This window comes from Pleurodeles waltl, chromosome 5 (genome assembly GCF_031143425.1).
Source record: "Pleurodeles waltl isolate 20211129_DDA chromosome 5, aPleWal1.hap1.20221129, whole genome shotgun sequence".
Classification (NCBI taxonomy): Eukaryota; Metazoa; Chordata; class Amphibia; order Caudata; family Salamandridae; genus Pleurodeles; species Pleurodeles waltl.
The window spans coordinates 421,329,684-421,357,079 of NC_090444.1; the positions used below are offsets into that span (position 1 = coordinate 421,329,684).

Below are 27,396 nucleotides of genomic sequence, written 5' to 3' on the forward strand. Positions count from 1 at the left end.
ACTCTGTCACCAAGACAGACGCCCATCCAATTCCTAGAGCTGATGAGCTCATAGACAAATTAGGTGCTGCCAAATTCTTAAGTACCTTTGACTTGACAGCAGGGTACTGGCAAATAAAAATGGCACCTGGAGCAAAAGAGAAAACAGCATTCTCCACACCTGATGGGCATTATCAGTTTACTGTTATGCCCTTTGGTTTAAAGAATGCCCCTGCCACCTTCCAAAGGTTGGTGAATCAAGTCCTTGCTGGATTGGAGTCCTTTAGCACAGCTTATCTTGATGATATTGCTGTCTTTAGCTCCACCTGGCAGGATCACCTGGTCCACCTGAAGAAGGTTTTGAAGGCTCTGCAATCTGCAGGCCTCTCTATCAAGGCATCCAAATGCCAGATAGGGCAGGGAACTGTGGTTTACTTGGGCCACCTTGTAGGTGGAGGCCAAGTTCAGCCACTCCAACCCAAGATCCAGACTATTCTGGACTGGGTAGCTCCAAAAACCCAGACTCAAGTCAGGGCATTCCTTGGCTTGACTGGGTATTACAGGAGGTTTGTGAAGGGATATGGATCCATTGTGACAGCCCTCACTGAACTCACCTCCAAGAAAATGCCCAAGAAAGTGAACTGGACTGTAGAATGCCAACAGGCCTTTGACACCCTGAAACAAGCAATGTGCTCAGCACCAGTTCTAAAAGCTCCAGATTATTCTAAGCAGTTCATTGTGCAGACAGATGCCTCTGAACATGGGATAGGGGCAGTTTTGTCCCAAACAAATGATGATGGCCTTGACCAGCCTGTTGCTTTCATTAGCAGGAGTTTACTCCCCAGGGAGCAGCGTTGGAGTGCCATTGAGAGGGAGGCCTTTGCTGTGGTTTGGTCCCTGAAGAAGCTGAGACCATACCTCTTTGGGACTCACTTCCTAGTTCAAACTGACCACAGACCTCTCAAATGGCTGATGCAAATGAAAGGTGAAAATCCAAAACTGTTGAGGTGGTCCATCTCCCTACAGGGAATGGACTTTATAGTGGAACACAGACCTGGGACTGCCCATGCCAATGCAGATGGCCTTTCCAGGTTCTTCCACTTAGAAAATGAAGACTCTCTTGGGAAAGGTTAGTCTCATCCTCTTTCGTTTGGGGGGGGGGTTGTGTAAGGAAATGCCTCCTTGGCATGGTTGCCCCCTGACTTTTTGCCTTTGCTGATGCTATGTTTACAATTGAAAGTGTGCTGAGGCCTGCTAACCAGGCCCCAGCACCAGTGTTCTTTCCCTAACCTGTACTTTTGTATCCACAATTGGCAGACCCTGGCATCCAGATAAGTCCCTTGTAACTGGTACTTCTAGTACCAAGGGCCCTGATGCCAAGGAAGGTCTCTAAGGGCTGCAGCATGTCTTATGCCACCCTGGAGACCTCTCACTCAGCACAGACGCACTGCTTGCCAGCTTGTGTGTGCTAGTGAGGACAAAAACGAGTAAGTCGACATGGCACTCCCCTCAGGGTGCCATGCCAGCCTCTCACTGCCTATGCAGTATAGGTAAGACACCCCTCTAGCAGGCCTTACAGCCCTAAGGCAGGGTGCACTATACCATAGGTGAGGGTACCAGTGCATGAGCACTGTACCCCTACAGTGTCTAAGCAAAACCTTAGACATTGTAAGTGCAGGGTAGCCATAAGAGTATATGGTCTGGGAGTTTGTCAAACACGAACTCCACAGCACCATAATGGCTACACTGAAAACTGGGAAGTTTGGTATCAAACTTCTCAACACAATAAATGCACACTGATGCCAGTGTACATTTTATTGCAAAATACACCCCAGAGGGCACCTTAGAGGTGCCCCCTGAAACTTAACCAACTATCTGTGTAGGCTGACTAGTTCCAGCAGCCTGCCACACTAGAGACATGTTGCTGGCCTCATGGGGAGAGTGCCTTTGTCACTCTGAGGCCAGTAACAAAGCCTGCACTGGGTGGAGATGCGAACACCTCCCCCAGGCAGGAGCTGTAACACCTGGCGGTGAGCCTCAAAGGCTCACCCCTTTGTCACAGCACCGCAGGACACTCCAGCTAGTGGAGTTGCCCGCCCCCTCCGGCCCCGGCCCCCACTTTTGACGGCAAGGCCGGAGAAAATAATGAGAATAACAAGGAGGAGTCACTGGCCAGTCAGGACAGCCCCTAAGGTGTCCTGAGCTGAGGTGACTCTAACTTTTAGAAATCCTCCATCTTGCAGATGGAGGATTCCCCCAATAGGGTTAGGATTGTAACCCCCTCCCCTTGGGAGGAGGCACAAAGAGGGTGTACCCACCCTCAGGGCTAGTAGCCATTGGCTACTAACCCCCCAGACCTAAACACGCCCTTAAATTTAGTATTTAAGGGCTACCCTGAACCCTAGAAAATTAGATTCCTGCAACAACAAGAAGAAGGACTGCCCAGCTGAAAACCCCTGCAGAGGAAGACCAGAAGACAACAACTGCCTTGGCTCCAGAAACTCACCGGCCTGTCTCCTGCCTTCCAAAGAACTCTGCTCCAGCGACGCTTTCCAAAGGGACCAGCGACCTCTGCATCCTCTGAGGACTGCCCTGCTTCGACGACGACAAGAAACTCCCGAGGACAGCGGACCTGCTCCAAAAAGACTGCAACTTTGTTTCAAGAAGCAGCTTTAAAGAACCCTGCAACTCCCCGCAAGAAGCGTGAGACTTGCAACACTGCACCCGGCGACCCCGACTCGGCTGGTGGAGAACCAACACCTCAGGGAGGACCCCCGGACTACTCTACGACTGTGAGTACCAAAACCTGTCCCCCCTGAGCCCCCACAGCGCCGCCTGCAGAGGGAATCCCGAGGCTTCCCCTGACCGCGACTCTCTGAAACCTAAGTCCCGACGCCTGGAAAAGACCCTGCACCCGCAGCCCCCAGGACCTGAAGGACCGGACTTTCACTGCAGAAGTGACCCCCAGGAGTCCCTCTCCCTTGCCCAAGTGGAGGTTTCCCCGAGGAAGCCCCCCCTTGCCTGCCTGCAGCGCTGAAGAGATCCCTTGATCTCTCATTGACTTACATTGCGAACCCGACGCTTGTTCTAACACTGCACCCGGCCGCCCCCGCGCCGCTGAGGGTGAAATTTCTGTGTGGGCTTGTCCCCCCCCCGGTGCCCTACAAAACCCCCCTGGTCTGCCCTCCGAAGACGCGGGTACTTACCTGCAAGCAGACCGGAACCGGGGCACCCCCTTCTCTCCATTGAAGCCTATGCGTTTTGGGCACCACTTTGAACTCTGCACCTGACCGGCCCTGAGCTGCTGGTGTGGTGACTTTGGGGTTGCTCTGAACCCCCAACGGTGGGCTACCTTGGACCAAGAACTGAACCCTGTAAGTGTCTTACTTACCTGGTAAAACTAACAAAAACTTACCTCCCCCAGGAACTGTGAAAATTGCACTAAGTGTCCACTTTTGAAATAGCTATTTGTGAATAACTTGAAAAGTATACATGCAATTGAAGTGATTCAAAGTTCCTAATGTACTTACCTGCAATACCTTTCAAACAAGATATTACATGTTAAATTTGAACCTGTGGTTCTTAAAATAAACTAAGAAAAGATATTTTTCTATAACAAAACCTATTGGCTGGATTTGTCTCTGAGTGTGTGTACCTCATTTATTGTCTATGTGTATGTACAACAAATGCTTAACACTACTCCTTGGATAAGCCTACTGCTCGACCACACTACCACAAAATAGAGCATTAGTATTATCTATTTTTACCACTATTTTACCTCTAAGGGGAACCCTTGGACTCTGTGCATGCTATTCCTTACTTTGAAATAGCACATACAGAGCCAACTTCCTACAGTGACAATATGCCAAACGTATCTCAGAGGATATACTCCCTTAGGAGGTAAGTAATATACACACAAACCAAAATCAGGTAAGTAAAACACTTAGAAAAGTAGTGCAAACACTGTAGAACACAATAGAATGCAATAGGGGACAATAGGCTTGGGGCAACACAAACCATATACTCCAAAAGTGGAATGCGAACCACGAATGGACCCCAGGCCTAGTGTAGTGTGTAGAGGGTCGCTGAGAGTGTAGGAAAACACTAAGGGTGTCCAAAATACCCCACCCCAAGACCCTGAAAAGTAGGAGTAAAGTTACCCTACTACCCCAGAAAAACAGTAAAGTCAAGATAGGGGATTCTGCAAAGACAACAACTGACTGGACCTGAGGACCTGCAAAGGAAGGGGACCAAGTCCAAGAGTCATGCAAGTGTCCAGGGGGGGCAGGAGCCCACTAAACCACGGATGAAGGTGCAAAAGGGCTGACTCTGGGTGGAAGAAGCCGAAGATTCTGCGACAACGGAAGGTGCCAGGAACTTCTCCCTTTGTCAGAAGATGTCCCATGGCGTGCTGGAGGATGCGGAGTTGTTTCCACGCAGAAAGACTGCCAACAAGCCTTGGTGGCTGCAAGAGTCGTGGTTGAAGGTTTTGGGTGCTGGCAGGGCCCAGGAAGGACCAGGAGGTCGCCCCTTGGAGGAGGAGGCAGAGGGGGCGCTCAGCAACACGGAGAGCCCACGCAGAAGCACCTGAACAGGCGTTCAGAAGATATGAGCACAACGGTTGCCCAACAAAAGAGGGTCCCACGAAGTCGGAGTCCAACTCAGCGAGTTGGGCAGTGCAGCAGAGAATGCTTGGGACCTGGGCTAGGCTGTGCACAAAGGAAGTCTTGCAAAAGTGCACAGAAGCCTGAACAGCTGCAGTTCACGCAGTACACAGGGTTACTGTCTGGCGTGGGGAGGCAAGGACTTACCTCCACCAAATTTGGACAGAAGGCCACTGGACTGTCGGGGACACTTGGATCCAGCTCCTGTGTTCCAGGGACCAGGATCGTCAAGATGAGAGGGGACCCAGAGGACCAGTGATGCAGAAGTTTGGTGCGTGTGTTGGCAGGGGGAAGATTCTGTCGACCTACCGGAGGTTTCTTCTTGGCTTCCAGTGCAGGGTGAAGGCAAACAGCCCTCAGAGCATGCACCACCAGGAAACAGTCGAGAAAGCTGGCAGGATGAGGCGCTACAATGTTGCTGGTAGTCTTCTTGCTACTTTGTTGCGGTTTTGCAGGCGTCCTGGAGCAGTCAGCGGTCGATCCTTGGCAGAAGTCAAAGAGGGAAGTGCAGAGGAACTCTGGTGAGCTCTTGCATTCATTATCTGGTGAGATAGCCACAGGAGAGACCCTAAATAGCCCTCAGAGGAGGATTGGCTACAGAGAAAGGTAAGCACCTATCAGGAGGGGTCTCTGACGTCACCTGCTGGCACTGGCCACTTAGAGCTGTCCATTGTGCCCTCACACCTCAGCATCCAAGATGGCAGAGGTCTGGGACACACTGGAGGAGCTCTGGGCACCTCCCCTGGGAGGTGCTGATCAGGGGAGTAGTCGCTCCCCCTTCCTTTGTCCAGTTTCATGCCAGGGCAGGGCTGGGAGGATCCCTGAACCGGTGTAGACTGGCTTATGCAAGGAGGGCACTATCTGTGCCCTTCAAAGCATTTCTAGAGGCTAGGAGAGGCTACTCTTCTCAGGCCCTTCACACCTATTTTCAAAGGGAGAGGGTGTAACACCCTCTCTCAGAGGAAATCCTTTGTTCTGCCTTCCTGTGACTGGGCTTCCCAGGCCCCAGGGGGGCAGAAACCTGTCTGAGGGTTGGCAGAAGCAGTAGCTACAGAGAAAACCCCAGAGAGTTAGTTTGGCAGTACCCGGGCTCTATGTGGAGCCCCGGGGATGCATGGAATTGTCCCCCCCAATACCAGGATGGTATTGGGGGGGACAATTCCATGATCCTAGACATGTTACATGGCCATGTTCAGAGTTACCATTGTGACGCTACATATAGGTATTGACCTATATGTAGTGCACACGTGTAATGGCGTCCCCGCACTCACAAAGTCCGGGGAAATTGCCCTGAACAATGTGGGGGCACCTTGGCTAGTGCCAGGGTGCCCTCACACTAAGTAACTTTGCATCTAACCTTCACTAAGTGAGGGTTAGACATATAGGTGACTTATAAGTTACTTAAGTGCAGTGTAAAATGGCTGTGAAATAACTTGGACGTTATTTCACTCAAGCTGCAGTGGCAGTCCTGTGTAAGAATTGTCTGAGGTCCCTACGGGTGGCAAAAGAAATGCTGCAGCCCATAGGGATCTCCTGGAACCCCAATACCCTGGGTACCTAGGTGCCATATACTAGGGAATTATAAGGGTGCTCCAGTGTGCCAATCAGAAATGGTAAAATTAGTCCTAGCCTCCAGTGACAATTTTAAAAGCAGAGAGAGCATAAACACTGAGGTTCTGATTAGCAGAGCCTCAGTGATACAGTTAGGCGCCACACAAAGGGAACACATACAGGGCACACTTTATGAGCACTAGGGTCCTGGCTAGCAGGATCCCAATGACACAGCCAAAAACAAACATACGTACAGTAAAAATGGGGGGTAACATGCCAGGCAAGATGGTACTTTCCTACAATGTTCAACACTTAGTAGGCTGTGTAAGAGCTAAAAAAAAAGCAAAATAAAATTGCAAGGCTGTGCAGGTACAGACCATTCTGCTATGCGTTGGCTAAGAAGCAACTCCCAGGCCCACTCCACCATATCCAAGGCTGTGACCACTGCGCAAGCGCAAGGCGTCCCTGTCCTAGCCATTGTCAGGCAGCAGTATAGGCATCCTTGGCCACGTTCACCAAGAACTTCTACCTGGACAGTCAGGTCTGTCGTGATGGGCAATTTGCCCATTCGGTCCTGCAGGACTTGCTGATCTAATTTGCTTCCGAGACCCACCTCCAGGATGTATTGTTTGGGTATTTACAAAAGTAAGGAGTGCGTGGCTAGAAGTCTCTGTCAGAAAAACAAGTTACTTATCTTCGGTGTCGCCTTATCTGGTAGAGACTCAATCTAGCTGCACATTTTTTACAAGCCCTCCCATCCTCCCCACACTGCACACCGATCATGGTGAAGGGACACCATTCTCAGTAGTCAGTTCTCATTGTGGCATTGCACACTTGGCGTGGAAAGTTGTGAAAGTTACTGGTGTCAGCGCATGTGGTGCCTCCTGCATAGATATTCACTTCCGGCACGGAGCTGAACGACCTCACCTACTGCCACACGGGGGTACTGCTAACAAATCTGATGGTATCTAAGGTAAGGAATCTGTTGCTAGATAGTCTATACCAGATAAGGCATTACAAAAGGTAAGTAACCTGTTCTATACATTATAAAGAAATGATGGAAGAGTTCATAAGAAATTAGATAAGTAAATATAGCCTGAATAGGTGAGTTTTCAGTGGGTTTTTTGTGTTGAAGTGTAGGAGATCCACTAATTTGATCGGGGATGGAGTTCCATAGTCTGGATATTAGGGAGGAGAACTGTTTAGATATTTTGACTGTTCCGGCTTTCATGATCTCCAAGATTAGACAACTTCTGTTTCTGGTGTTTCTAGGGCCACCTGGAGAGAGGAAGGTTATCACTATATGCATTTTGCAAGCTGTCTTTAAATCAGATATTGCTGTTTGTGTCAGTGATGTATACCTAGATCATTATAAGGAGGGGCTGCTAATCAGTCCAACATTTCAAGCTCTGTTTTGCATTCATGGGCCTTGACACGTATAACCTGCATGCTTGTGCATTTTTCCACAGCCACTTTTACTAGCACAGTATTTGTGATCTCCTGTCATGGGCCAGAGCCACTTGTGCCTCATCGTGTGTTTTTCTGCTATAAAAGGAGCCTCTATGTCAGGTGGTTCCTGTCAATTTTTGTTTAGTCGTTTGTTTTAAGACTTGGTTGACAGTTTTTCCTATTTCATATAATTCTAAGATGGGTATACTAATACCAGCAGGTATAGGGAATAGGCTGTGTGCTTCTAAATTGAATTAGTGCCTGTTCTATATTAATATCACTGAACGTTACTTCTATTGCAGCTGTAGCTTTACAGCATGCTCTAAAAGTCCTTGGGCCGATGGAGATTCTCTTTGCAACATTTCGGTCTCTACTGCTTACAGATTTACTTGCACCATCTTATTTCCGGATGCCAGTATATAGATTTATTAGTAAATGTCTCAATATTTTCAGATGCTAATCTGGGAACTCCTGGGCGATACACTCTATGCTTCCCTATATCAAAGGATTTAGCTTGATTATTTTCTAGATCCATGGTCTAGTTCCCTATGGGCAAACATTTAACACTGTTTAGAGCTTCCAAGACTCTTTGTTCCTTTCTAGAAAGAGAGTAGGAAGCATGGTAGACTCAAAATTCGATCAGCCTGGGTGACACAACGTTTTTTTTGTTTTGTTACTGATTATATTTTACCCACCTCAGCTTTACGAGGGTTATTAACTGATATCAACACAGATGGTTTGAGTGGTTCACTCAGCTTTGCCACACATCAGGCATGAGGCTGTAGTTCTCCCTCATAAGTGCTAGGATATTTTTGTGGAAGCCTAGAAAACGAAGTATATTCATATATAAAATAAAAAAAACTGTTCAAAAACAAAAGAAAGAATTAAATGTTTTAAATGTAAAGCACTTCTGTGGAAGCTGCACAGAGAATTGGGTGTTGCTGTAGTAAGATGTCAGGCCCTGCTGCTTAAGTTGCATGTTATTTTAAGCCTTTCCCCCATTCCTATTTAAAAATTGTTCTAAATATGGAAGGAAACATCCAGGTCTCTTTTCACCATGGCCTTAAGATCTAGTGCAATGATGGAATGAGACTGAACTACAGAACCTAAAGAGAATGGGAGGATGACCTTCATGCTAAATGGATTTCCTGGCTCCTGAAACCCTAGATGCTTCTGGACTCTACTCAGCTGTCTGCTGTTGCAAAATGAAGGGAGAGAAGTATAGAAGCTATCATTCTTCCATGGAACTGTAAGAGAAAGATGCCTTGTCCTAGCTCATGACATGCTCTAGAACACCCTCTATTGCTCTACTGGGTCAGAGGGAGACAGTTTGCTGTACCCTCTTCTTAGGTAACTTCCTCCTATTCTGTGTCAAGATCTCCTTTAATGTCGAGACCTACTTCAATGTCCTTATTATCTCCACCTCTGGAACACAAGCAGGTAATTTAAGTTGAGAAAAACATTTTTGCTGTTCACATATTTGTCACCCATATGCTCAAGACACCCATTTCTGTTAAGAAGTCTGTCAATGTCAAATACACCAGTTGCATTGCTATGATCACCGACAGTAGAATTGTCTATTTTTGAACCACTAGAGCAAACACTAAGGCACTGCAGTTTGCCTACTAAATGTACTTTTTCAGCTTCTCCATCGGACAAATCTAAGCATGAGCAAGATGCACGTAAGGTGTTTTCCAGGTCCCGGTTACTCATCAGAACTGGCCCTTTTCTTTTCATGCATCATGCCTCTAATACTTTATCAGATTAGGAGAATCTTGTGCCTCTTTGACCTTTTCATGATTAGCAACTCAGACTATCAAAACTTTCTCTACCAGATGACGAGTTCCGCTGTAGAAATCAAAACTAAGGCTGCTGCTGTATGCTATTTTACTGTTTTGTCAACTCCTCTATAAACTTCAGTTATATCTGACTTGTAAGACTGCCTCAGGTAATGTGAAAAGAACCTTCCTTTGATGCCAGACTGCCTGGCAGCAGCAATGCAATTATTTCCGACACCAACTGCCAGCCACCACATAGTGGCTTTAAAGGCAGAAGAGTAGAAGACACTCTCTCTCAATGGTCATCACAGGCACACTCTGCTGATAGCCTCTTGAGCATTGCAGCCAAGGACAATAAGAGAATTTACTACATGGAACAGAATGTTGGTGCTACAAGTGACCTCAATTTGCGTGCTGCATCGTACACTGCCCCCAAAGGCATTCATGACAAGTTAAATTGCATTGTTTATTTATTTATTAGTGAATATATTTAGTATGAAACATAACCAAATTAAAAAAATGGTGAACATAATTTAGCTTTTTGATTCGCACATAGAAAACAAACACAGTTGTAGGTTTGTCAACAGGTTTTCATGTGGTTTCCAACCACATCGGTAGGAGTGCAGCATTCCTATATGAGTCTTTCACTAAAAATGAATTCTTATTGCCTTGAACAACAGGCACAGTAGAATGTACTTTCCTCTACAAGCCCTCTTTTGGGAGCAGAGGCACCTGTTTTTTTTTTTTTGCTGTTTAATAGGGTTTTGATTAATCACTGCTCGTTTGTATACTTGAATCTCCAGGGCAGCTGTTTTTTCTGCCCAAGGTTACCCTAAGAGGTAGGACAAAATGCAGTATGGCACAGCAGTCACGTACAATAGGACGAATGTCCAGTCGGTGGTACATTTAATTATTTAAATGTAAGAAATATAGGACAGTTGAAATGGGAAAGTTTGACAAAAACAGAAATTCCCAATGCCTTCTCAAGATGAGTCTTATATTTAATTCATCAACAGTGTATTACTTGAAGCGGTAGGGAGGGATGATATCATAAGTGTATTAAGGGAAGCCTGAACCCCCATTTCTCAAGGTCCTGAAATAATGACTTGTCTTGAAGGTCTTGCATGTCTCAGTGGCAAACATGTTGACTACAGCAGGCAAGCTAAAATGCCACATTCTGCATCTGGTTTTTGACAATGTCTTGATTCTGAAGTTATACTTAAATTTCAGAAGTTGTATGTGTTCCTATAGATTTCAATAAAAAATTTTTTAAAGCTATTTTATTTTTTATTTTCATGGATAAACCAAAAAGGGTAACACATTCATGCGCTCTATGTGTTATTATCCATAGATACATGATGAATGTACACAGTATCACATTAAAATTGTGCAGTGCACATCCTAAGAGACAGAGACATATAATTGGTATAGAATGGCACCTGTAAAGAATGGTATTGCACCCCTTAGACAGCTTGAAACTATCTGGCAGTCAGACTAGGTGTTGTCAGGGCTACCCTCTGCAGACCCCAGTCCATAGTATGCTCTCTACCACCCCCAGACCTTGTACAAATTACAGAGGCAGTCGCTGCTACAGTAAGTCACCTTCTCAGCTGCCTTTTAGAGGTCCGCCCCCCACCCCCTTCACCATTCATATATGTAAGGTATCTTTGATGCTCCCCAATACTTGGCCACTTCCATTTTGACCGCCACTAGACCCAAGGCACTAAAGATGAGCTTAAAGCTCGGAAAATCGATGTCATTTAAGATCCCCAACAAAGTATACCTAGGGCAATAAGGAGTGAAACCTCCTGTATGTCTGAGAGATCTTGGATGATCGATCTCTGTAAGTTTGTATGTGGGGGCAGTCCCATAGTATGTGCATAAAGTGCCCTACTGCCTCAACGTATCGCAATCAATTTGGTGTGGATGCCCTTTCCATATTGTGCAATGTGCGGCAGTCATAATAGACCCTGTGAAGAATTTTGAATTGTATCAGGTGTAGGCGTGACTTAATGCCAACCTCTCACGGGTCCATCAGTGCCACCTCTCAGTCTAAGCCCTCGAAATATCCCACATCTCGCCTCCATCTCTCTCTGAGCAGGTCCAGTGTATCTGGCATATTATTATTGATTGTTCTGTATGCATGGGAGACTGAACCCCTACCCAGTTCTTCTGTTAATATCTGTCCCTTGTAGGGGGCATATTCCGTAATCTCCGTCATCTCCAGCCCCTCAGCCTGCCAGGCATGGCGTAATTGTGCATTCTTTAAAAATTGGGTTAGTTGCAAGTGGTATTCCTGTTGAGCCGAGGAGAAGGTCATAATGGCTTCATTCTCGAGGATATCTCCCACAGTAGAGATGCCTATAGTGTCCCATGCCCCAAAACCCAACAGCTTCACTGTCTCTCTCTGCCCTGTCCCTTTCTAAAGGGGTGTTTCTCTGGTGATCTTGTGCACCCATCCAAGACTTTTGTGGCCTTTTCACAAACAGTCAGTGCAAACTGTGTTGTCGGCAGCAGTCTCTGGGATCCCTTCCCTCCTTCAGTAGTGTAGGTGTGATCTCTCTTCAAACAAAGCATGCTCAAGCCTAGATGCCAGGTGATCCTGAGTTGCATAGATCCAGTTAATAATGTTTATTAGGTGGACCGCCCAAAAGAACCCTTCAGTATCTAGGAGCGCAAGCCCCCCATTATGGTTATGTAGTCGTGTTCTGAGCGATATTCTAGGGTGCCCCCCCAGGCCATAGCAGATTCCTCAATTCCCCGTTAATCTTGATGAACACCACCTGGGAAGCTGGATAGTACATGTTCCGGAGTACATATAGTTATTGAGGAAGTGTTCATTGACCGCCCCATGAAGAAGAGAGGAAGTCCTCTCCATCGTCCGACATCGGACAGCACCCTTCCAAGGTTACGGGTGGAGCAGAGCTCCTTTTGTGATGTTATAAAGATCCCTAGGTATTTAAAGCTGCCCACATCCACCCAGAGTCCTTGTGGAAACAGGTCTCCTAATCCTTGTGGAGTATAGAGCACTGATTTATCCCAATCACTCCTATATTCCCCAAGTATCTGAAATAGCACTGGATTAGTTGTTGCTGGGTTTGTGATGTATAGTAGTATATTGTCGGCATATAACAATATTTTGTCCTTTTGTCTGCTGTAGAGATTCAGAACCCTCCTCACTTTGAGTTGCAGCCTCACCACACATGCTGGAGATTGTATCAGGAGGGCGAAAAAAAAAGCAGGGACAGGTGGCATCAGTGTGTGGTTCATCTTCCTATCGGGAATTCAGCAGACAGCTTTCTGTTTACCATAACCACCTCAAGAGGATTTCTGTACAACACTGCAACCCACATTCTGAATTGTGGGGCAAAGCCAAAGTTTAGCAGCGTCCGCTGGAGAAAAAGTCAGCTGACAGCATCAAATCTTTTCAGCGTTTGGGGAGAGGAACACGTAGTGTCTGATGGGCCTGAACTGTTGTCAACTAATTATATGGGTGTCTCTGGCTGAGGCACATTGACCTGCCAGGCATTAATCCCAATTGATCGCAATGTATTAGAGGTGTAATGACCTACAAGAGTTGCGTGGCCAGCAATTTTCTCAACATTAAACAGTGAAATTGGATGATAAGATTCGCACCGGTCCATGGGTTTCTCTTCCATGGAGGGTACCATGGTGGTAGCTTTCCGAAGGTCTGAGGGAGTTCCCCCTGCTACCCTACCTCTCAGAAGAGGTTCAGCTTGTCGGGCCCCAGTAGGCTTGCATATCGCTTATAGAACTCAGCAGGATTGCTGTTGGGTCTAGGAATTTTCCCCTGCCTCAGTTTGGCTAAGGCGGCCTAAATCTTGTTCAGTGTTAGATCTTCTTTCAGAGACTTTTGCGAATCCGCATCCAGCACAGAGTGGAAACCGCGGCCGAACATTGTGCTGTGGTATCCGAGTCATGGAGCGGTCTGGCCCTATAAAACTGCTCATAGTAACAACCAGACTCGTCCACAATTGAGGTATCCGGGTCACAGTTGTCCCCTGCTTGGGTGATAATATTATGCACCTAGCAAGCTTCCTGTTTCTGTCTACTCAGCAAACGCCAAAAGTCTACTGGCCCTGACCCCTGTCTTATATAGACGATGTATTGTGGCAATCATCTGTTTTTTGGTCCCTCCCTGTGCTAAATCCCTGTAATCTGCTTGTCGAGTTGAGATATTTCTAAGTACAAGGGGGTCGGATTCTGACCCTGGAGATCATTCAAGCTGTAAGATTTGATTACCCAACTCCTCGAGCTCTTCCGCATCTCTTCTCTTTTTCTGGCTGATCATATTCTGGTCCCTGTTTCGATGCACAGTCTTGAACCCTTCTCACAGCACTATTAGAAGCCACTGACCCCTCGTTTTCTGTAAAGTGCAGCTCTGTGTCCACTTAGAGACCCTGCGCTACCTCCTTGTCCTTCGGGTCTTATGCATTTAACTTCCGCCCCATGGCCCGCTGGACCCTGAATCGTCCCACTTGAACTAATAAGGGCAGGAGATCTGATAGACCCCTTGCCTGATATTCCACTTGAGCTAGCTGTCCAGTTTCTCACCGGGGCACAAAGACGTAATCAACCCTTAAGTAGACCCTATGGGCTGTTTAATAGTATGAGTACTTCCTATCAGAAGGATGCAATGTCATAGGTTAATTAGGCCCACTCTATTGGCGATCTGCACCAATGCCGGTGCCTGAGGGGGTGTTGCCTTGGTCCCAGAACGGTTTAGACCTGTGGCCATGATGTAATTGAAGTCCCCACCTACTGCATGCAATGTAGAGGTAGACTCTTGAAGGATATCTGTTATTTTGGTCAGAGTAGGTGCCTGCAGTCATGGAGGAGCATACACACTCATTAAGGTCATCTTGGTCGCCCTGCACATCCACATATCTGCCATTGTTATCTATCCAGGTTCTAGTTGCCCGAAAGTACGGGGGGCTTTTCCGCACCAGGAAGACAAACCCCCATGGCCCTGCTAATAAATCCTGCGTGTGCCAGTGTGGTGTATGCCCACCCCCCATAATTGGCAGTGCATCCTCTGTAGGGGTGTCTCTTGGAGGAGAACCTCATCAAGCTGTAACCATTTAATGTACTGTGCCACAAGGACACTCTTTATTTTGTTACCAAGACTGTTGTCATTCGAAGACAGTACCTTAAGGGGTGGGTCTGCTAACAAACATGATTGTGCCATCTTATAAGATATGTTAGCTGGGTTTCTGAGTATCTGTCTGTGACTATTGGGCAAAGTCTTGACCGTGTACCTTCAATGGTTATTAAACAAGCAATAATAAAACATAACATACCGCCCCAACCACAACTATGTCCTTACCCCACCCGCAATGTCTCTCCATAGCACTGACCCACATGACCTGATCTGAACCATGCATGAAGAGAGTATGAGAGATCTGTAGCCCACCATCCACCTTTATTCACTGAGCTGGGTCCAGGTCAGCTGCTTCTTCATTTACTTTCGCTGCAAATTCTATCACAAAACAGGATGAAAACTGTTCCATGGGAGAGAGGCTGGCAGTCATTTGTCCAGAGAGGCACCCATGTTGGACCTCTCCCCCCTCTGGAAAGCCCTCAAAGTGCTAATTATTTCTTTTTGTGCGGTTGTCCTCATCCTCTACTCTCCAGACCATCTCCTTCGTCGTGACTCTGAGCTTTGTCTTTTCTTTTGAAGACCCTGGTCTGTGTCTTCCACTTCTGAAATTCTGTTCTCTGCAATTGTAACCCTCTCAGACATATAACTGCAGGTCTTGTCTCAGAAGGAAGACCTCCGAGAGTACCTGCCCTCTAGGGCTTCCCAGGAGTATTGGATTGCCATTAGGGGTGCTGCGTTGTCCGGCATAGCTGGAGTGTCCAACTCCAACCTGGTCTGTGGAGTCCGCATGCACGGGCCATTTTCCCGTCTGTTGGGTTTGGGATCTTTGTCTTTGGCCATAGTACAGGTTTCATCTGCAAATAACAGCTAGGGGGAAGCATGGTGCAACAGCTATCCCGGCCACAGGCCATAGCCTGCAAGACAAGTCCCTGCTCTTTTGTCGTTTCAGGACCCCTTTAGAATCACACATGCCCTGATCTCTCCATCTGTGGCTCGCAGATACCCATCTAGCAATTTGTGGACACTAGCCCATCAGTATCCCGATTGCAGAGTCTATAACTACTGGGAATGGCACCAAGAGTCTGTATGTCACAAGTCCACTAGTCTCTCTCCTCTGAGGGAGACTGCTCTCCCTGTGCCCCGGCCCTCTCTCGCCAGTGTTGGTCCTCTTCAGTGCAGACTGGGGGTTAGTGGGACATCCAGTCCTCCCACACACCAGTTGCAGCAGAGTCCAATGATGTATTTAAGCAAGGTTCCAACATCCTCTGCCTTCATGTGCATTGCAGCTGTCTGGAGGGTGAATGTGCCTGAATTGCCAGAATAGGGGGTGTGGGGGAGTTTGAAGTCCGCTTCTGGACTGGTAGTTGCTGTGACGTTGCACCTGCCAGTGTAAGGGAGCCCCCTTGCAGCACCCTCGGACCCCTGCAGCCTGTGGGCCGCACCCAGGCTGCGTCCTAGGGCACCGTCTCCAGCCCCAGCGGTGTTGTCAGACTATCCCAGGTGCGGCAGGTTTTCCGTGCTTGGGCAGTCCTTGTCTCAGCTAGGCCTGGACCCTTCCTTAGTCTGTGAGGGTAGCTACTGTAGGGTGCTTCTCAGCTTTAGGGCCTCCGCCAGGGCTCCCACCACCACAGCCGTCACCTCACTCTACCATATGTCCTTCTGCATTATGAATGGATGGAAAGGTGTAGGAAGGTGATCCTGCCGCCTGCCACTGCTGCACTGCACCATCAGGATGAGAGGGTTCCCAAAGCTGTATCTGCCAGCCCCCATACTGTACGAAGCTGTCTCTTTATATGATATAACAAAATGAGATGCATTGTGCAAAGAGTCCAGGGGTTCCCTTACCAGTACACAGGGCTTGCTATGCAACCCCAAAGTGCTCTATTAGGAGTTAGTGTAGGCAAGCAGCCTTAAGCTTAACACAGAGGAGTGTGAGACACGTGCAAATACACACAAGTCAGTAAACGAGACGCATGACTTAAGAACGAAATCCACACCAATTGACTAAAATAACAAGTATCTTTATGTATATTTTAGCACCAGAAGCAGTTTGTTCATGTAAGTACGTTTTGTAAGAAAATTCTTTACAGTTTTGAAAAATCAACAGAGTGCAATTTCTGAAAGCTGCAATGCAATTTCTGAAACCTGCAATAGAGGACATCAATGACGGCAAATCAGGTAAAGTGCAGAGACTTACATGGCCAATCTCCTGGACTTGAGATAAGTACTGGGCAAGGGTCAGGACCACGCCAACAGGTTACACCGGGCGGCACTGGGGTGGCTGGGTTCAGAGGTGTAGTATGGCGTTGGGTGCCCAGTGTTACTCTGTTGGGGTTGGTCCGGTTGGAAAGATGCGGCAGGTGAGGACTGTGGATCCAGTCGGGGGGAACTAGTAAGGGGACTCCAATCTTGGAATGTCCGAAGATGTGGGGACACCTTCAGTCCGCTTCTCCACGGGTCAGGGGCGACAGGTGCAGAGGTGTCCTGAGAACTCTGGTTTTCTCCACCATCGCCACTTGCGGTTGTGAGGGCCTGCGTGCAGAGGCTGCTGGCATTGACGGAGGGTCGTCAGTGGTCAAGTCCAGGTGGACTCAGTCTCTGGAGGGCTGGGGAACCATGCTGGCAAAGATTATCTACTTCGACTTGAGCTCTGCGGAATGGGTGCAATGGTGCTTCCAGGCGAATGGTTTTTGGTGGTCCTGAGTCCTCACGGGTTGTCTTGGGCTGCCTGCAGATGCCGGGAAGCAGCTCTGCTACTCAACAGGAGTTCCTGGGTCTTTTTTGAAGGCAGGCAGTCCTCTCAGGCTCGGGGGGGCAGAGCAGCTGCAAGACGAGATGACTTTGGCGCAGTTCAGTAGGAGCAGCAGACAGGCCGGCAGGGCTGGGTCCAGGTCAGGTGCTTCTTCCTTTGCTTTTACAACTCTTCAGTATCTTCAGCAGGAATCTGATTTCCTGGTGCCATGAGCTCCCCTGAATACTGGATTTTGGGAAGTGTAGGCTAGTAGCCAATGGGCTACTTACCCCTGGGGTCACTACACCCCCTATATAACCACCTCCTGCAGGAAGTGGGCATAACCCTGTCCCAGAGTTCCTAAATCTGCCAACACCGTCATGGCAGATTTTTAAAAGTTGTGTACACGTCAGGCTGGCACACCTCCCTGAATAACTAAATTTCCCACTTGTCCAGGTGCCAAATGGGCCCTGGTCAGGGGGGTTGGCATCTTCCTTCTGAGGGAAGTCAGATCTGCATACTAAGGATGGCAGGCCTTTTTGAAGCCCCCTGCCCTGGAATGCAGATTTGCAGGTCATCCTGTTGGATGGGGTGTATAACACTTCTCCCAGAGCAGGCTTTGTGCAAAGGCCCTTACCCTAAGAGGTTAGACTCTTGACTGGTGGTGCCAGGCTGGCTCAAACTAGTCAGTCCACACAGAGATAGTTGGTAAGGTTTCAGGGTACCCTTCTGAGGTGCCCTCTGAGTGCATGTATTAATAGATCTCTCATGGGGTTTCATCACCTGCACCAGTGCCCCCTGTCTTCAGGGGCGGGAGGGGGGTAGTCTCAGGTTTGGATGGCAGGTGAAAGGCATAATTTGTCCAGGATTATTGTTGAGCCATCGTAGCTCGCAGAAAGTGCTGCTAGTCTGCCATCTTGCTGTCCATGCCCCAGTGTTTCAGTTCCATTGTTAATGCTTTTGTTTTCTGTCTTCACTTTATCAATAATTTTTCTTAATGTTCGCTATTAATCCCTTTATGCATGTGGTGTACACCTTCCATTCTATAGTTTAACTATATTGTTTTTTAAAATTTTTAATCTTTCCACCACCAGTCTCATCCTCAGAGTAAATCTTGAGCTTCACAATCACTACGGTGTTCCTGTGTGTAACAGGCCACCTTCCTGTAAACAGCCCTGCTCCACCAACTCTTTTTTTATATATTTGCTATCCGTAAAGAGAGGGATAATAATGAACACAAGAATGATGAATGAGCTGGATGTAATGTCATTCTGGTAGCTGAGCATTTGGTAATCTGGGCAAAATTGGCCTTGCATTTGGCTGGGCTTCTGTGAAATGATAGATTTGGTCCCTTTGCCTTACCTGGAAAAGACACACCTCAGTTAAGAGGATGTGGAAAGCAGACATGTTGTGAAAACGTAAGTAATTGTGCTCACCATTGTGTACTTTACCTTCATGTTCAGTGCAAACAGCTGTCTTCAAACTACTTTGCTGTTTTAAAATTGCTATAGTCTAAAGTAGGGCTGATTGCAAGAGTAGGTTGGCTAATGGCATTTTTGGGAATATTCCACCACTTTTTATTTATTTTAAATTTAGTGATATGGTTTTGTGTCAGCACAAGGTACGGAGGTGTTTAAAACTTACTGCTAATATGACATTTCCAGCCAGAATCTCAGAAAATCTATAGTTTAAGATGTCCTCTAAAACGTTTGAAATATGTATGAAATGTGAAAAATTGAGAACAAAAATTATCAATTTGCCATCCAACTATCACTTGAAATAATTTAAGTGACGAATCTGTGGACATTCTGGGTATACGGTAACTCAAAAGACTAATTTTTCTGGAACACCTCTCTGTACAAAGTTGTTTACAGTCATCCACGTACAGTATGACACCTAGAATGACCGTTTATAAATTAATATGAATTCATTCTTATCTTCGTTGAATGTTTTCTTTTACAATTTCAGCCATGTACCACACTCCTTTCCTATTCCTGTTAACAGTGTTGTTAAATCTTTGGTATCCTATTGTAACAGAGAGTGGTAAAATGATCATGTACTTACAATTTATCCGTTATAGTGTTTTCCTTGCTATTCATAAACTGGAGAACAGCTCTGCCCATGCGTTGATTTTCAAGCAACACAACACTTCATTAAATAGTCTGACAGTTTCATCCTTTTTAGGCTTGAGATCTTCAGTCATTTTCTTAAAGCCGAATGCCAGACTCCACTTGAGACCACTACAATAATTTCTGGAGAAATGGTGAACTAACCAAAAATATCCTGCCCACCTGTAGTTATGTTTTGTTAGAAGCCAGGACATGTCCGGCAAGCAGTGTTCGAAAGGACTGAGTCGTGTACTTTTAGATCAGACTTGTGTAACCTTAAGATAGGAGTGATCAAATGGATGCTATCATAAGAATAAACAATAATATAAATATATGTATATTTTAAAACTTGAAAAAATTAATAGTGATTGTATTCCAAGTAACATGTTTTATCTCAATTTCCTGTTCAATAAGAATACATCTCAACATCATTTATATAAAATGAGGATTATGAGAAAACCCCTGAAGTAAATATTGAGTCTCTTATGTTGCTGATTTGATTATTTCCAAGATATGTCCTGAGAAAGGTGGTACACATTTCACAAAACATACCATAAACCTGCATTATTGTGTTTTAATTGGATTCACAGATTGTGGACCTGAGTCATTAAACTATGCATTATCTACAGCAGTGTGTCTTACCCTGTGGTCTGTGAAACCCTGGAAGGCCACAAGCCCTACTCAAGGGTCCACAACTGTTTTACAAAATTAAATAATGTTAACATTTTTCAATTAAATTAATAGTTTATTTAACTAAGCAAAATTGAAATTTTGAAAACTTTTTCTATATTTAATTGTGAATTACACAACATAATTCAATATTTGAGTAGTTGTTCGGTGTATATTTGTTTTTGTATTTTTGTGTATTGTTTTGAGGCCCAAATCATGGAAATTACTTAGACTGTGGGTCCCTGGCTTCTAATAATAACTCAGTGGAGATCCCCAAATTACAGTAATGATTTAGTTCGGTGTACAGATGTCAAACAGTTAAATTGTGATCTATAGGAATGGATCTTATTTTGCACCAGGGGTAAAATGAAATGTTTATATTCAGTTTGAGTGTCTATGAATTAATCCATCCACGTCTTAAGGATTATACTGTTTGAAAATGTTTTGAGACTAAAATTCATTTTGTAATTAATGGGAAGATTTTTTTCTGTGTCTAACATCATTTCCGGACTTATAACAATACATAAGTAAAGGGTGAGCAAGGCTTTTTTGTTACTCATATTGATCCCCTTTTATTCTACAATTATTGTGGTTCCCTGTATTACTGGAGAAACAGTAGTGTCAAAAGTGGGCACAGTGGAATAACAGAGTAGCTCTACCCCAGGAGACAATGGGATACCTTTCCAAAAACCTCTTTTGACACAATCCATCATTTTAGACTCTGAGTTTGGGGAATTCACATCGATGCTCTGAAAGTATAAGACTATTAGATACCCACAGAGCAGTCTTACCACTTAAACATATTGGAACTCTGAGCTGTCCACCTGGCTCTGAAGCAGTTTTCCTCATTTGTCAATTCAGACTCAGTTTTGATTCAGACTGACAACACATCAACAGTGTATTATTTAGTCCAACTAGGAAAGAAGAGTGATGGGGCTTATCAACAAAAGCTGTGGTGATCTAGAGTTGAAAATCCATCTACCACAGAATACAAAGGCAGACAATGTAAGAAGACTTCTGCAAAAAGAGCACACGTGCGTCTTAAACAATGAGGCGCTTTCAGAGGCCTTGATACATTGGAAAAACAAGATATGGATGTATTTGTCACAGCAATTAACACTTACTCCTGAGACTTCTCCTCCAGATTCCTACCAAGTCAAAGTGAAGTGTGCTACAAATAAAGAGAAACTGCTACATTATTGTACACCACGTTCACTAAATCTTAAAGAAATTTTAAAACTGAAACAACACAAAACCATTGTGATTCTAGATACTCCAGACTGGCCACACTAGTGGCGGTTCATAGGTCTCCTTCTCCTATGCCTGAACATTGACAGAGGCTACCAATGAGGCCTGATCTGCGATCCAGAATTTCAGGGAAGATGTTCGATCACAGCCTTTAAATACCTGGTTCCTGAGTAAATGCAAGATGAACACTTGAACCTCCCTTGAGATTGTATGTGTATCATGAGAGTCAAAGCACTGTTTCAAGAGAGCATAATATTTCTTCAAGTGGAAGAGGTTCTTCATCTGGTACTGAGCGAAGCAGGTAGATCAGCGATCATGCTAGAGAAATCCAAACTACAGTATCTTCTTTATTTTGCCACATCTGGTTATCAATTTCCTTCTACAAAAGTACATTTAGCTTTGGTTGCTGTATATAGCGTAAGCCTTCCTTCTAAATCTTTTTTACAGTTCCATTGATTCAGCATCACATAGAGCATCTCAGAGAGGTTTTCTCTCTCCCTCCTCATGTATTAAACATATTTAATTACCAGAATATTGACCACGCCGGGGAAATGAGAGAGAAGCAAGGCACAGCTACGTCTGTATTCTCCCAAATGCTACTACTACTGCACAAAGCAAATGTACCGTTATAGAGACTCAATGTTAGAACTTCTATGTTCCTGATTTCACACTAAACCTTATTCGTAGAACAACACAAAAGTTCCTAGTGCCAACAAATGCAGACCCTGTTGAATATTCTTAAACATTTACAGGATGACCCCACACTACCCTGATTCCACCCTCCTCCCCTTTGCAGTGATAAGAGGTAAAGGATCCAGACAAAGAAAGAAATATACAAATCCCAATGACCTACCCAAAGAAACTATTGTATTTAAAAGTGGAGTGGAGATCCAAACTTCATTTGGTATGCAATAGGAAAATCGTATTGCTCTTGCATCCAACAGGTCAACACGTTTCATCCCTATCCGTGGCCCATTAAAGGTCCGGGGCCTTCATCAAGACCAGGATCTCTGTATTTCCCTATATCAAGTCCCTGACCTCAAGCGTACACAACCAGCAATCACACTTTCAATACCCTTATAATGTTACAGCTAGCGTGCAGTGTTTTTTAAGGCCCCTCGCTTTGGGAACTTCTGGCCTCATGGAAGACTGAACAAGGGAATCCTTGTAGTCACACATTCATCAAAGGTCTCTCCCTGCTTCTCAAACCGGTTTGATATTTCTCTCTCCTCCAGATGCCGCCTGCATTTGATGTTTAAAGCGCATGTATGTTTTCTATTGATAATAACAAAAGAACTACATAAGTTGAAACAGCTCTTTGTAAACTATAGTCTACCTTTATTGGTATGGCATCTTTGAAACAATCCATTAAAAGATGAATAGTGTGTTGCGTAATTCCATGTTTTGCCATCTTTGCTGGCCTCTTCCTGGTGAGCGCAGCAAAGGTAGCTCTCATGAGAAATTTGCAACCTGGAGGGCTTTGCGCACTTTTACCATATTTTACTGTGTTGACTGGTGTCTGGGCAGAATTAGTGGCATTTTTATAATCCTAACCCTTCTTTAATTAAAATCCTGATGTCCTGTTTAACTTATTCTTTATCTGGTCCTTTGCACTTTCTTCTTCAGGCATGCTAGTCTGTTTACTGTTTATGAAAAGCGAACAAAAACCTGCAATGGAGAAGGAAAAGTTACTTTTATAAATCTTCATCATAGTTATTTTCTTTCAATTAAAAAACCTTTTGCTATCCTCCTGTGAAAACAGATACACAGAAAGTTCAATGGAAGGTAGATTCTTGTGCAGTTAGTCACAAGAAAATAAACATGCTAAGTGATCATGCAGGGCATACAGCTTCTAGAATTGTTTAAAAGAACTTGGTGAGATTACTGCTTATTGTTAAGAACAATACCAGTGCTGCCATTTCTACTTGTTTACTGGAAAGTGAAGGTACAAAAAAGCTGTGGGGTTTGGGTCAAATGAAGTTTATAGTATATAAATGACAATTGTGGCCGGTTGAAATGCGACTTCAAATATTGACTTTTTCGGGCATACTGTCTATGAAAAAATGCTTAGAAAAATAAAGGTGTTGCAATTCAAATAGTGATTGTGGATCCTGAGCATGGACAGAGGTATTCTGCTGTTTACAAATTCAAGGAGAATGTCTATTATGGAGACAAGTAAGTAACTTTTCTCAAGTAACATGTTGATAATTTTTCTTGCTGTTGGAAGTGAGACAGCAAATATAGTAAGATGACAGGTATGCAGTCTGTCAACATGCAATAAGTATCTTAGTGCTTCTTTTTTGTCTTTTCAGTTCATTTACCATCTGGGGAGAAAATCACGTTTTTAGACACACCAGGGCATGCTGCCTTTTCAGCAATACGTGCTAGAGGAGCACACGTTACTGACATTGTCATATTGGTGGTGGCTGCAGATGATGGGGTTATGAAGCAAACAGTGGAATCAATTCGACATGCCAAAGATGCAAAAGGTATTAAGAATCAGTTTAATTAGTGTTATTAAGTAGCAGTTACCCTGGTTTTCTCACTAATATTTGTTCTCTGATCCTTGTACGAATCATAGGTACTTTTTGATAGAAAAAGGTTCACACTTACAGATATGTTTTCAGAGAGAAACACGCTTGCTTGCATTCTTGCGCATGTGCACATTTGCAAAGAATCCAGTCTCTTTCAATCAAATCTGTCAATGTGAAGCTCTTGGAATGGGGAGTGGTTCCCCGCCACAGGGTCCAACTCTCTAAGAGGTCCCAGTCGCAACCAGTCCTTTCCCTCTTCTGTCAACACTCTCCCAAAAGAGAATAGAAGGGCCATACAAGGAGTATTTGACACTGTACAACTCCAAAGAAAGGGACTAAGACTCTGGCATCAAGGACAGCAAAAAAGTTTGGCAAACGTATGGCTGGAAAGGGCCTCTCCCATTATTTATGTCTCAGTTGGAAGAATTCCCACTGGGTCTACGGCAGGACTGCAATTCCCAAGCATGAAACCTTTTCGAAAGTGATTGTGGGGCAGTGTCTACTAAGAATTATTTTTTATGAAAAACTGGATGTGACTGACGGTATTGATTTTCTTAACTGTGAAATTTGCATTAGCTATCCTCCCTAGCCTTCTGTCTGGCCCTCTGTTCACCACATCAGTTAATCCCACACTTCACTCTTTTAAAATTAGATCACACTTGTGGGTGCTCATAAAGCAAGAGGGAGAAAAAGATGCATCAGTGTAGATTCAAAACACTTTATTTTCCGCTCCTCCTTTTAGAGCACTTCCACTAGTTTATTTGTCCCACCATTTCTCTCTTTATATTATGTCTCCAACAAGGAATTTACTTGATCTTCCATCCTTCTTATTTTTATAGTATATGTTATCATAGTGCATTTTTTGTCAATCCAGAGTCCTCTTTGTAAGTAACAATAGGGATGCAAGATCCCACGTATTATAATTTCCTTGGTTCCATCAAAATACACAAATACCACAATGAAGTATGATAATCTTATTATGGCTGCCTTTTTTATTGGTCCGAGTATTACTAATTCAGTTGAGCTCCAACTCGACTTCCCTTGATGAGAAGTAGTCTGTTCTTTATTCGTGCTATGGTGGAATAAACGACCTCTGCCCAGCCTCCACAGAGGTGTAGGACTCTGACTTTAGGCGTATTAGCTAGTAACCTAAGTAAGAAACATCCTGTTCATTTCATGAGCTTTTCTGTCCAAGTATACACCCAGAGTTTTATAAATGGTCCCCTGTTCATTCTGAAGGTGGCTTCCTTACTAAAAGAGATCAGCCCACCTTTACCTTTCAAAAATACAAATAAGCTTCTAAATGGACTAGGGCAACATACTTAGTTGGTGTTTTGAATTCAGATGAGTGTTTCTAAATACATGATTTATGACTTAACCTCTAATACTTTAAATGACAGTTTTTTACACTATTGTTCTAGTACAAGATACCGATATAGTGGACTATCCATAATTATCAATGGAGAATGGGCACAAGACAGGAGTAACCTATGAAACTGTGTCGCGTAGGATGTCATTATCCGAATGAGACTACTGAAGTCGGGCAGCAGAATCACCTGAATTGTGGGGAACTGAGTCCAATCCCACACCATGTGACAACTATCGGCCTGATCTGGGTTTTCTGGCTAACTAGCGCACCTCATCTGTGCCCAAGAGCAGGGATGATTGTGGTAACCGGGCGCATGACAGAAATGACTCCTCAGTGGAATTGTGGTCAATCAGATCTCATCCTTTTCTCTGTTACATTAGTCTCACATATGCAAAGACAAACAGAGGCAGAGAATGGTTCAATAAGGTTTATTGAAATAACTGCATCTTAGATAAAATGGCATGAATTGCAATAACTAGGATGATAAAACACGCTAGAAGCAAAATGGTGACAAGACAAGTGAAACACAGAAAAAGTCCCACCATACTGTCACTAGGAGTAATATATGTGGGGTCCTACCTAAGCTATGTTAGAGCACAGCGTGATAAGCTCCAATTCACCCTTCAGGTTTCCCACTTGGGAAGACATCCCCCATACCTGAGCGAGGAAGCCTGTTGCCTAGAAAGACACCAGCCCCATGTAGGCCAAGGATCCAGTAGCCTATGCACGCAGCTGTAGTGAAAGCAATCAGCATGTGGTCATGGTCATCTGGCGGGAATCTCCCTCTAATGTGTATGGGACAGAGAAGTGTTTTTATAATAAAACAGCTGATGTTCTGAGAAAATGCCCCCACGTGAGAATGTGTATGTTTCTGCAAATGTTGGAGACACAGCGTGCCACTTTGCCGGCAACTCGATCTGGTAGCAGCCTTGAGGAAAGCACAAAGAGAAAAGAATGTATCGTTAAGAACATAATGCTTTCCTAGGCGAAAGAATATCTAGATAAAAAAAAAAAAACAGTACCACAAATGTGGCCTATGCTAGAAAATTAAAATGGAGCTGAGTAAAATATAACTGGGCTACAGTGCACAACGGCAGGCCTAGTTGCTAAAATAACGTTTCTAAAAAACAAGGCTAAAAAGGCTATACACAACTGTGTATTGATTGCAAGTTTTTCTCCTATTATTGCATCTGCAAGAGAATCCGATATAGTGAACTAACCATAATTACAAAGAGAGAATGGTCACAAAATATGTGAGGCACAACCCTTTTTCATATTCACTTTGACTGTAGCATGTGTAAAGCGAATGAGTGTGAAACAAGAGGACATTACTTCTAGTATGGAGATCCACAAGAACAACCTTCACATTAATCCTTTCAAGGGACTGACTTTAAGCCCATTTAAGTTAGAAACTATAGTTTTTCCATTCACTATCTCAATGAATATACTACTTCATAAACTGCATAAGCCATCAGCATACTTTTAATACGTTTGGATCTTGGTTTCACCTTGGTAGGCTCAGGTATTTCTGACCATCATGTAGAGGCATTATCACCTGTAATTAATGTACGGTCATGCCTGTACTGGATAAACTCTATTTTAACATGTGGGTTGATACTGGAATTCATAAGTGAGTGAGTGTGAGACACAATGGGAAGTCATCTCATTAATATCCTGCTAACTAACTGAGTGTGATAATGGAACTATGTGGTCGTTGTTTCTTTCTGTCCCCTACAGGATTCCTGAGGACGGTGGAGACCTTACCCACCCTCAATTTATATATGGTCAAGAATTATATTACTTAGTAGATACCACATTTTAGCCTATAATCACAAATACTGATATACCTTTCCACAAAGTGCCATATTGGTCTTGGTGAATTGTTTGCAGGCAGTTTTGCTGGGCCGAAACCTATCAATCTCCTCACAGGGTTGAATAATTCTTCCTTTTTTATTTTTAATTACACACTGGAGACAGGAGTAAAACCTGTAGTCTACCAGTAGGTATTTTTAGTTTCCTTTTTCCTTCCCCTCTGTCTTTGAGATTAGGATACCTTCACCATATTGCAACACATAGGCTGCAGCCCATATTGGTTCACAAACCAGATCAATGTAAGTAGAAGCGTATAATGTAGCATGCCATTCTTGGGTGAGTGAGGTCTTTCACCCTAAGAAAAGGGCATTTCTTAAATATCT

At 44.6% G+C, this 27,396-nt stretch overlaps 1 protein-coding gene across 1 annotated transcript in view; it reads left to right on the forward strand.

The window, feature by feature from the left end:
- Positions 1-27,396, forward strand: part of MTIF2 (mitochondrial translational initiation factor 2) — a 350,344-nt gene that overhangs the window by 111,828 nt on the left and 211,120 nt on the right. The window contains exon 6 of the mRNA XM_069234182.1: positions 23,611-23,787. Coding sequence (XP_069090283.1) covers positions 23,611-23,787 — 177 coding nt within the window. The remainder of the gene's footprint in view (positions 1-23,610; positions 23,788-27,396) is intronic.